Below are 11,091 nucleotides of genomic sequence, written 5' to 3' on the forward strand. Positions count from 1 at the left end.
CGGCTGCGGCTGCAGTCAAGGATGCGCAAGGCACGTTGTTAAGGCTGTTGGCCAACTTGGTAATCTATGGGGAATGCTGGCCAGCTAAGCTGCGGCCCAGCTGCTGCTCCAAGGTGATTATATTCTACATTTCCGGCTTGCATGTGGCCGTGTCATATTTTGATTTCGTTATATTCGTATAGCTTACAGCTGCCCACCTGATTATCGTGCTACTCTAGAAGTAGGTCTAAAGCTGAGATTGATATTTGTTGTTGTTGTTGTTGCTCTTGGCAATCACTTTGATTGCTGCGCTGTCTGTCAGTTCGTTTACTTTTGGGATCGCTTAATTTTAGAACATTTCTTGCTCGTCCTTTAACCCTTTTGTGCAGCTGCTGCTGTTGGCCTTTTGTTGCGCCATTTGGGCTTGCATTGAATTGCAAAATTGTTACAATACACCTACCACACACACACACACACCATCGTCCTGTTCATTCTTAGCCATTACCCAGTGCGCTCGACAGGCCGCGTTAAAATCTCCACTGACCGGAAACTAATTTGAAAATGTTATTCATTATGCATAGCGCTTGCAATGGCTGTTATTTTTCGCGCACTTCCTGCCACACTTTTTGCAAAGCTTCTTTTTCATTTTTATTATTATTTTTTTTTTTTTGTATTTATGCACAGTTTGTTGCAGTTTCCACGCTTGAAGTGTGTGCGTGTGTGTGTGTAAAAGTTTAAGGAAAAACTTTCGCCTTGCAGGGAGCGATAAGTGCCCAGATTTTAACTGGCGCCTGGCTGTGAGTTTTAACCAGATTGTTGCTTATGGTCTGTATTAGAGCATTTTGGCCGTACGCTGCGGTCGCCAGCTGCACAATGCATGAAAATCCATTAATGCAAAGCCAGCCAAAGAAAGAGATAGCAATAGAGATAGAGATAGAATAGAGATAGAGATAGAAAGATAGATACACCTGTCGTATGCCTGACACTTCAACTGTCACTTGTTAATTCTAATGGAAAGCATCTTGAGAACTAAGGAAACGACATAAATAATAAGTCGACAAATTAAGTTGACTGTCGCCGAAAGTAAAACAATACAGCAAGAGAGAGCTATAGAACGTTGCAACGGAAATGGCAAATGCAATGCTGCTGGCAGCCAGAAAGGCAGCTGAAACAATGACAGACAACGCGAGCGCAGGAATTGCCAAGTTTTAGAAGAAAGACAAAAGTCTGGGCAACGTTTTAAGGTTTTAAGCCACAGAGATAGATAGATAAAAATGGCGTGCGACGCACGGAACATGAACAAAAATGGCACCCACAAGAGCTTCCGGCAGACATCCGCTTTAACAACTCTGTTAGCCGCACACACACATGGAGAGAGAGAGAGAGAGAGAGAAAGAGTGGGTGGGTGAGTGGCTGGGTGGGGCAGAGGGAGTTACACACATGCGACTGCGAAATCAGCGACAATAAAGTGCGCCCTGCACATTAGCTGCGGGTCATGGGGTCTGGTTGGTGAGCAACGTTTTTGTCATAAACCCATTAAAAGTCAAGGACGAAATTCATGTTGCATGTTTATTCATGCACACTCACACTCACTCACACACACACACAGAGAGACAACTGTTATACTAGCAGCAGCTGTAGCAATAACAACAAGCATAACAACAGCAGCCACAAGCAACCGCCGCTTACAAAGTAGCTTTAATTAATGTAACTCATTAAAGGGCTGCTGCCAAGTCCTGGCCCGGCATCAAGCCAAATGCCAGCCAGGCTAAGCAGCAGGCCTAGACAGAAGCGCGCGCGCTTTGACCTGCCACAATGCGCTGCCACATATTAGCCTGGTCCACACCGACTTTGGCCCGCCCGGCTAGCACTCCATTTGCGACGTGTCCACGGATCCTGCCGAACCGACGTTGTGCTGTCACGAGCCACGCCACGAGTGGCTGCTGTTACGATGAGAGACGACCGTGTCGAAGGCACGAGAGCGCAACGAAGCTTTGCGGAGCGCCGGTTGGGGAAATGATTTTGGTAAAGTTTAAAAAAATTATTCCGAAAAAGTGTACTTCCCCTGAGTAAGCAGTTGGCAAAGCAGCTCAATACGAAATTAACTGCTTGCAAGGCAGTGGATTTCAAGTGTTATACGCTATAAATATTATATACACGAACCTGCGCACAGGTACTATAAAAATGTGACTCTTATACGCTAGCAAACACACAAACCTGTCTAAGCTAAGTTTATTATACAAGACTCTAGTACGTTAAAGCTAGCACGTACACGAACCTGATACTATTTGCCTATGAGACTCTTATACGGTAATACTAGCACAAACATGCACTTGCTTTTGTAACATTCTGTTTTAAGCTAATACAAATTCAGAAAACATTGCATTTGACAAAGCAGTGCAACAAGTAAACTCTAATAAATATACGTGTGTTATACAAATGTGACTCTTATACGCTATAATTAGCGCAAACACAAACCTAATACAAATTTGTATCTTTTAAATATATTTGCCGCTAGAGCTGCTTTTATGCCAATTTGGTAGAACTTTCCTTAATAGCAAAGTTCTCTCTGTCTCTTTCACGTTCTCCCTCAGGCGCTCTCCCTCACTGGATTAGCACACCTGTATGAATTAAACTACTCTCCGCTCTCCGCTCTCTCGCCCACACATGCGCCTCGGCGAGCTGTTGCTGCTGCCAGGACTAGGCCAACAGGCTGAGGCCTGACGAGGCCTGGTTGCAGAGCAAGCAACAGCTTTGGCTGCGACGCCAGCGCCAGCGTTGACATTATCATGTTTGACAACAGCAACAAAAAAAAAACAACCCCCCACGCCCCTTCCAACTAGAATCCACACGTCCTGTGGCATGCCCGGCACCTGCTGCATTTCCAAACAAAAGCCATTTATTTAGAATGGCAAGCACAAAGCGGAAGCAGCAAGAAAATAGGCAACATGCAACGTTACCTTGACAACGGCTGGTCAAAACAAACGCAAACATCGAGCTGAAAATTTCGACGCAATAAACAAAAGAGATTTATAGCAAAAAAAGAATTCCCAGCCATGCAATTAAAATATTTGCGAACGCTGCTCGAGGGACAGGTGAGGCGCAGGAATAGCTGTCATTGCCTAAGATTAACACACACACACACGCCCACTTTCTAGGAGCAAATCCAGCGTATTGCGGGTCTCGCCTGGTCACCCAATCAGCAGAAATTGGCCATTGCCACCGCCGATCGTCACATTCTGCTGTACGATGATGCCGGCGAGCGCCGGGACAAGTTCAGCACGAAGCCGGCGAATGCTGCCAATGGCAAGAACTCGTATGTTATACGCGGCCTGGCCTTTAGCCCGGACTCAACCAAGCTGGCAGTGGGCCAGAGCGACAGCATTGTCTATGTCTACAAGCTGGGCGAATCGTGGAACGACAAAAAGGTCATTTGCAACAAGTTCCCCCAGGCGGGCGCAGTCACAGCGCTCATTTGGCTGGCCACAGGCGCCATTGTGGCAGGTGAGTTGTGCCTCTCGAACATCCATCGATAGCTTCTCATTCTCAACGCGCCTCTACAGGTCTGGAAGATGGCAAGGTGCGCGCTCTGCACTGCAAGAGCAACAAATCGCAGAGCCTTTACAGCGGCGATAGCATCTGCATCTCCCTGGCGTCCAACACCAAGGGCAATGGCTTTCTCAGCGGACACAACGATGGCACCATCATACGCTACTACCTGACCGAGGAGGCCACCGAGCCATTGGGTCGTGTCGTGCAGCATCCTGTGCCTCCATTTGCTCTCGCCTGGCCCCAGGGCGGCTTCTGTGCCGCCGGCTGCGATCAGCGCATTGTCTTCTACGATAGTGTGGTACGTAGGTCAAGGGGGTCAAGGGTTGGCAGGATTGAAATACGTAACCTAGGGATAGCTATCAGATTGTGACCGTACTTACACAGAGTCTCTCTGAGGGTCATCAGCTTCTGCTCGTGCTCGATCTCTTCCTCCAACCTCTCTTCCATTGTCGCCCTCTTTGTTCTGTTTGATCCTCCTTCTTCCATCACCCCATTCTGCTCCTTTCTGTCATGCATATAATAATCAACTTTTAATCTTTCTCCTTTCTCCGCGCTCTGCTTTTCTTCAGGGCCGTCAGCAACGCAGCTTCGATTTCTCACGCTCCGAGGGCGAGCGCGAATTCACGGTAGCCGCCTGCAGTCCCAACGGGCAGGCGGTCGCCTTTGGCAGCTACGATCGCATTCGGATCTTTGCCTGGAGTCCACGCCAGAGCGCCTGGAGCGAGAGTGCCAGCAAGGAGATCAGCTGCTTGTACACATTGAGCGCTCTGATCTGGCGCCGGGATGGTGCTCGCCTCGCCCTGGGCTCCGTAAGCGGCGCCGTTCTGCTGTTTGAGTCGGTGCTGAAGCGCACCATCTGGCAGGATAAGGTCGAGCTGATCTTTGTGGCGCCCAGTCAGCTGCTGGTGCGCTCCTTGACGGAGCCCGCGCAGCAGCTGACCATCGAGTCGCAGCTGGGCCTGGAGATAGACGATGTACGTATCATGGGCAAGGACAATTTCCTGGTGGGCCGCACCGAGGAGTCGCTCATACTGTGCGACCTGACGCGCAATCTGGCCAGCGAGGTGCCCTGGACGGCATCGGGTCGTCACGAGCGCTTCTACTTTGAGAATCTGCACGTGTGCCTGATCTTCAATGTGGGCGAGCTGAGCCTCGTCGAATATGGCGACAATCACATTCTGGGCTCGGTGCGTACCGAGTTCGTCAATCCACATGTGATCTCCGTGCGGCTCAATGAGCGCGGCAATGGGCGGGATAACAAGAAGCTCGCCTTCCTCCTGGACGCCAAGACGATATGTGTAGTCGATCTGGTCAGCCAGCTGGTCAGCGGCCAGATCAATCACGAGACAAAGATCGACTGGCTGGAGCTGAGCGAGACGGCGCACAAGCTGCTCTTCCGGGACAAGAAGCTGCGTCTGATACTCGTCGACAATTACAGCGGCAAGAAGCAGACGCTGCTCGGCAACATCTCCTTTGTCCAGTGGGTGCCGCAGAGCGATGTCGTGGTGGCCCAAAGCAACAACAATCTGGCCATTTGGTATAACATCGATCTGCCGGAGCACGTGACCATGCAGACCGTACGCGGCGAAGCCATCGAGGTGATGCGCGAGCATGTAAGTCTAACATATTTCTGGTAAGGATCAGTCATAGGAGTTTCTGGTATCCGCAGGGTCGCACCGTGGTCCGCACACAAGATGGACCCAGCGAGCACAGCTATCAGCTGGACGAGGGCCTCGTCGAGTTTGGCACCGCAGTCAACGACAACGACTTTGGCCGGGCTGTGCACTTTCTGGAGTCGTTGGGCGATAAGCCGGCTGCCAAGGCCATGTGGCACAATCTGGCCACCATCGCGCTGGAGGAGGGCAATCTGCGCGTGGCGCAACGCTGCTATGCGGCCTTGGGCAACGTATCCAAGGCCTACTATCTGGCCGAGATGATACAGCAGGCGGATGACTTTGAGCTGGCCACGGGCAGTCCGGGCATCCACTGTCCCGCGGTGCGCGCCAAGCTGGCGCTGCTCGGCTCGGACTTGCGTGCCGCGGAGCGCATCTATCTGGAGCAGGGCGACATCGAGGCTGCCTTGGGCATGTACCAACAGCTGAGAATGTGGGATGAGGCTGTTGCCCTGGCGGAGAGGCGGGGCTATGCGCGCTTGCCGGAGCTGCGACAACAGCACATGGACTTTCTACTGGAGACCGAGCAGCAAGAGAAGGCCGGCCAAGTGCTCGAGAATGAGGGTGAGCTGCAACAGGCGATGGCGCTGTTCCTTAAGGCCAACAAGCCGGCGCGTGCCGCACGCCTGGCCCTAAAGACGCCGCAACTGCTGCAGGATGAGCAGCTGATGCTGCAGGTAACCGAGGGCCTGGTCCACAGCGAGCTCTACGAGCTGGCTGGCGACATTGCACATCGCTTGTCCCGGCCGGAGGCCGCGCTGGCCCTGTACCGCAAAGGCGGCGCCTACGCGAGGGCCCTGGAACTGGCGCGTGTCGTCTCCCCGCAGGAGGTGACATCGCTGGAGGAGCAATGGGGCGATTGGCTGGTCAGCCGCAAGCAGCTGGACGCATCCATCAATCATTACATTGAAGCGGGCGCCACCCAAAAGGCTCTGGAGGCAGCTGTCGGCGCCCGGCAATGGCGCAAGGCGGTCCAAATCGCCAAGGTGCTGGACGAGCCGGAACTGATCCAGCGTCATGCATTGGATCTGTCCAAGCACTTGGCATTTGCCGGCGACCTGGATGGCGCTGAGGATTTGCTGGTGCGCGCCAATCTCTACAAGGATGCCATCGAGCTGCTCAATAGCCATGGCAAATGGGAGCGCGCCTATGTGCTGGGCGAGAAGTATCTGAAATCGGAGCAGCTACGCGAACTCTTTATCCAGCTGGCCAGCAGCCTGGAGGAGCAGGCCAAGTACCGGGATGCCGAGAAGGTGCTGATAGCTGTCAACGAGCCGGATCTGGCCATAGCCATGTACAAGCGCCGGGAGTTATATGACTCCATGATTAGGCTGGTCGAACGCTATCACAAGGATCTGCTGGACAGCACCCATCTGCATCTGGCGCGCCAGCTGGAGTCGCGCGGCAAATTCAAGAATGCGGAGCTGCATTTCATTGCGTCCGGCGATTGGAAGTCAGCCGTGCACATGTACTGCTCCTCGTCCCGCTGGGAGGATGGCTACCGCGTGGCCAAGCAGAAGGGCACTGAGGGCGCCAGCCAGCAGGTCGCCTATATGTGGGCCAAGTCCATGCCCGTGGAGAGCGCCGTGCGTCTGCTGAGCAAGCTGGAACTACTGGACACGGCCGTGGGCTTTGCTTGCGACTCCGGACAGTTTGAGTTCGCCATGGAGCTGTGCCGGTTTGCGGGCAAGCCAACGGATGAGGTACACTTAAAGATCGCCATGTCGCTGGAGGATGAGGGCAAGTTCGAGGAGGCCGAGGCGGAGTTTCTGAAGGCGCACAAGCCCAAGGAGGCGATACTGATGTATCAGCATGCCGGCGACTGGCACGCCGCGCTCAATGTGGCCGAACTGCATCAGCCGGATGCCGTCAACGAGGTACTCATTGGCCAGGCGACGGCGGCGCTCGAGACGCGCAACTATCAGGATTACGAGATGCTGCTGGTGCGCGCCCAGCGTCCCGATCTGATCATCGAGCACTACAAACAGGAGTCGCTCTTCGACGACGCCCTGCGCATTGCCGAGGAGCATTATCCGTCGGCCTTGAACGATCTGCGACGTCTCCAGGCGCAACAGCAGCGTGGCCAGATGGGCGAGGATGCCAGCGCGGACTCGCGCGCCTATTTGCAACGCGCCGCGGAGTTCGCCAAGCGGGAGCAATTCCGCAAGGCAGCCGAGTGCCTGATGCAGATTGACGCCAGCAATGCTGAGGATGCGGCCACGCTGGAGCGTGCGCTGTTGCGTGCCGCCGAGATTGTCAATCAGTTTCTGGAGGGCAAAGATGCCCAGGAGCTGGCCCAGGCGCTGGGACCGCGTCTGCTGGCCATCAAGCAGATCGGACCGGCCGCCCAGCTGTATCTGGCCGCTGATATGCCCAAGCAGGCGGTGGATGTATTCATACGGGCCGAGCAATGGTCCAAGGCACGTCGCCTGGCCAAGGAGATCGATGCGGAGCTGCTGGCCTACGTGGAGCAGCAGCAAAAGTCACGGCTCAAGCACGAGGGAAACGTGGAGCAGCTGGCAGACATTGACATCATCAGCGCCTTGGATCTGCTGGCCGAGCAGGGCCAGTGGCAGCGCTGCCTGGAGAAGGCCAAGCAGCTGAGTCCATCCGTGCTCCAGAAGTATGTGGCCGCCTATGCGGCTCAGCTGATACGCGAGGGCGACTGCATCACCGCACTGGGTCTGTATCTGAGCTATGGGGCGCCGCCGATTGAGGAGCACTTCAACATCTACACGCGCATTGCTCTGGATTGTTTGGCGCTGCGCGAGGAGCAGTCGGAGGGCGGCGCCTTGTGGCAGAGACTACGCAATTTTTTGCATGGACTGCTGCAGGGGCTGCGCAACTCGGAGCACGGCCAGGCCAAGTTTACGGCCAATGCGGAGCAGTATCTACTGATCGCCCACTACTATGCGACACGTGCCGCCTGCAGGCAAGTGCCATCCCTGCAGCCGGTGGCGGTGCGTATATCCTTGGCGCTGCTGCGACACACGGATGTGCTGCCCGTGGACAAGGGCTTCTACGAGGCGGGCATGGAGCTGCGACAAGCAGGACGTGAGTCGGAGGCGTTTGTCATGCTCAATCACTATTTGGACGTGTGCGAGGCCATAGAGGAGGGCTCCGGCAATCTGGTCGACCATACCGACTTGGCGGCCACCGATTTTCCCAGCTCCGTGCCGCTGCCGGAGGACATACACCTGAAGAACGAGCCCAGTCTGCACGAGGAGGTGCGCGAATGGGTGCTGGCCGTTAGCATGGATCAGCAGGTCGATCAGCTGTTGCCAAACGATGATCGTGGCCTCTACGAGTCCAGCTTGGGTCCAAACGATATGCCCTGCCTGCTCAGCGGCTATCCGGTGCGTGGCCGCCAGCCGGTCACCTTTCAAGCGTCCAACAATCAGGTCAATCGCGATGTCTGGAGCAAGTTCGCGGTCGCCGTCAAGATGGCACCGGCCAGCAGCGTGACCGACATCATTGGCTTCGTGGAGAAGTGGCAGGGCGTGGCCAACTACGTGATGCACTAAGGTCACAAACTGATGCACTGATGCAGGCAAATAAATAATGATGTGCTCTATTTAACTGTCAATAAATGTTAATTACAATCAATTATTATTATTTTGTTGAAAGTGGCTCAAATACATGCGCACTACGGCCATTATAGTTGATATTTAATATATATTATGTAAAAATCTAGGATTTGACTCAGCACTTATCAAATGTTGTCCTCGAATCATCTGGATGTGCTGATGTTCTGTTGTTATCTGGGCATCCGGAATTTCGGGAATCGATTCAATGCAGTGTATTAAAGAGATCGCCGGCTGAGGGTAGCGGTGCCAGGCCGCCAGTTACGTCTGGCAGCTGTGTCAGGTCTGGCAAATTGGATAAATGATCGTGTATCTCTTTTTGCAGGCCCAACATCTTTGCCAGCTTCTTCTTGTGTTCCTGCAAATATACATATACAGAGCAAAGAAGAACGCGTTAGGCATGATGCAGGGTTGGGGGTGGCACTTAAAAGTTTGGATAGGAGCGTTTTTTCGAGTGGGAAAATGCAAGTATATAAATATATATATTGGAAATGGACCAATTCGAACATTTAATGCAAAGCAAAAGTAAATTGTTTTTCGTTTATAAATATTTTGCCAATCAACGTACATCCAAGCGCTGCTCAGCCTGAGCCAGCAGCTCCTTTTGTTCCGCCTGAAAGTCCCGCAGCATGGCGGCCAATTTGGTGCGCTCCTCCATTTCGGCTGAGAGACGTGCATTGTATTCATTCAGCAAATCCACGGCTTCATTGACCTATAGACCAAAATGGGACTGCTTAGTGAAATGCAGGTAGTTGGCACGATTCAAGACTTACCTGCTTGGCTAAGACCTTTGCCTTGTCCTTATCCTCTAGTTTGGTAATGCAGCTTATTTCCGATATCTCCGGCGGCAGCTTGGCGATGCGTTCCCGCACCAGCGCATCGCTGGACGCCGAATTCTCAATACTGGTCAGCGCTTTGATCAGCTCCTCGGGCTCAGGCGGTTCGCCCAATGGCAAATATGGCGGCGTATGCCCATTTTCCGCTTCAGCTGCTGGCGTCTCAACGCTGGCGCTCTGGTGATGCGATCCACGCGATCGCTTTGATTTCATGTGCCGCTCCTCATGCTTGCGCTTCTCGCGTTTCTCCGACCTTTCCGCTTTGTTGCCACTGCTGCTGCTGCTGCTGTTGTGGTTGTGCTTGTGACCCGCAGCAGTGTCACTACCATTGCCAGCGGTATTGGCGGCTGTTGCGGCGCTTGTCTCGCGGTGCATGCGCGCTCGGTAATCGGCAATGGCCTTGGGATCGTAGACGCCGCGCTCTTGCCATATATTTAGGATGCGTCCCAGGCTGCCCAGCAGCTTGTCTGAGCTGCAGGTTTCACCAATATGGCCAAACACTTTGGGCAGCACATTACTGAACTCCTTGCCGTATTCGGGGCCCTTCTTTTTGCTGTTCTGAATGACATCGTTGGCCAGATACATGAACGTTAGTTTCTTAGGCTCCGGTACTGTGAACATAGATAATGCTGGGTGTACTGAATCCTGCGCATGCTGGCTACATACCATTCTGTAATTCGCGCTGCCAGGTCTGCACTATGACCGTGTGGTGTTTGCGGTGATGTATAAGCCATAAGGACAATGTTTGTATGCTCTGCTGGCTGGGGTTCAGTTCCGACAGCTTCTTGAGTAGCGCGGATTCCGTAAACGCTGACATTGCAGCAGCTGTGAAACTCGGGCAAGTTCTATTTATATGGCGTACTTTATTTTATATGCAATACGAAAAAAAGGGACAGAAAAAATACGCACGGGCCGAAAAACAAAAATAATTAAATCTTCTTCTTCTCGTGTGATGATAACAGCGGCAATTATTTAACATTAGCTCTGACTGTTAAATAACAGCAGCCAAGCATTCCTTTCTGCTGTTACTTGTGTTCCCGGCATAACCAACTCGTGAACAATTTAATAAACAAAACTAACACTAAAATAAATCATATAATTGAAAATTACAGGCGCGTACATGAGGTTGTTTGATGGAACATTTACCTCAGCACTTGAAAAACAGCAGCTGCTTAAACGCACAACATGGCCCGAACAGAAACTCGCAAGGTAATGTTAAGTCCTGGAATAATCGATAAGCAAACGTTATGCCAACTCAATTTATAGTGAACAGTGCTACCTGACCGAATGCTGACATTCACTATTGGCGCGTCTTTTGAAATTTAAGCATGTATTTTATAAACAAAGTAAATGTGCGCGAAACAAATCTCATCTCATTAAAAAAAAAAAAACAAATGTAATTAATCAGCAACAGTAATGCGAACAAGCTTAACACTTTGACGCGCGCACTTCACACCGATAAGCGGT

At 52.5% G+C, this 11,091-nt stretch overlaps 2 protein-coding genes across 2 annotated transcripts; one reads left to right on the forward strand and one right to left on the reverse strand.

Moving 5' to 3' along the window:
* The first annotated feature begins 3,035 nt into the window (after nt 1–3,035).
* On the forward strand, nt 3,036–8,767 carry LOC115769809 (intraflagellar transport protein 172 homolog). The gene is made up of 5 exons (XM_030714777.1): nt 3,036–3,074; nt 3,138–3,483; nt 3,543–3,829; nt 4,101–5,144; nt 5,201–8,767. The coding sequence occupies exons 1-5, from the start codon at nt 3,036–3,038 to the stop codon at nt 8,726–8,728; spliced, it is 5,244 nt and encodes a 1,747-aa protein (XP_030570637.1). The 3' UTR covers nt 8,729–8,767.
* Nucleotides 8,768–8,790: 23 nt separating this feature from the next.
* Nucleotides 8,791–10,661, reverse strand: LOC115769810 (regulation of nuclear pre-mRNA domain-containing protein 1B). The gene is made up of 4 exons (XM_030714779.1): nt 10,291–10,661; nt 9,562–10,235; nt 9,357–9,500; nt 8,791–9,146 (listed from the first exon to the last, which is right to left on the reverse strand). Exons 1-4 carry the CDS (start codon nt 10,439–10,441, stop codon nt 8,994–8,996), a joined length of 1,122 nt encoding a protein of 373 aa, XP_030570639.1. The 5' UTR covers nt 10,442–10,661; the 3' UTR covers nt 8,791–8,993.
* Between the last annotated feature and the right edge of the window lie 430 nt (nt 10,662–11,091).

The sequence above is a fragment of the Drosophila novamexicana genome, unplaced genomic scaffold (genome assembly GCF_003285875.2).
Source record: "Drosophila novamexicana strain 15010-1031.04,08,12 unplaced genomic scaffold, DnovRS2.1 tig00004554-arrow-pilon, whole genome shotgun sequence".
Lineage (NCBI taxonomy): Eukaryota > Metazoa > Arthropoda > Insecta > Diptera > Drosophilidae > Drosophila > Drosophila novamexicana.

Coding starts and splice junctions, on each gene's coding strand:
- LOC115769809 (XM_030714777.1), top strand. CDS start 3,036: ATGCAATTAAAATATTTGCGAACGCTGCTCGAGGGACAG. Junction 3,075..3,137: donor GAACGCTGCTCGAGGGACAG/GTGAGGCGCAGG, acceptor CCCACTTTCTAG/GAGCAAATCCAGCGTATTGC. Junction 3,830..4,100: donor TTGTCTTCTACGATAGTGTG/GTACGTAGGTCA, acceptor GCTTTTCTTCAG/GGCCGTCAGCAACGCAGCTT.
- LOC115769810 (XM_030714779.1), bottom strand. CDS start 10,441: ATGTCAGCGTTTACGGAATCCGCGCTACTCAAGAAGCTGTCGGAACTG. Junction 9,501..9,561: donor CAAAGGTCTTAGCCAAGCAG/GTAAGTCTTGAA, acceptor TTTGGTCTATAG/GTCAATGAAGCCGTGGATTT. Junction 9,147..9,356: donor AGGCTGAGCAGCGCTTGGAT/GTACGTTGATTG, acceptor GTATATTTGCAG/GAACACAAGAAGAAGCTGGC.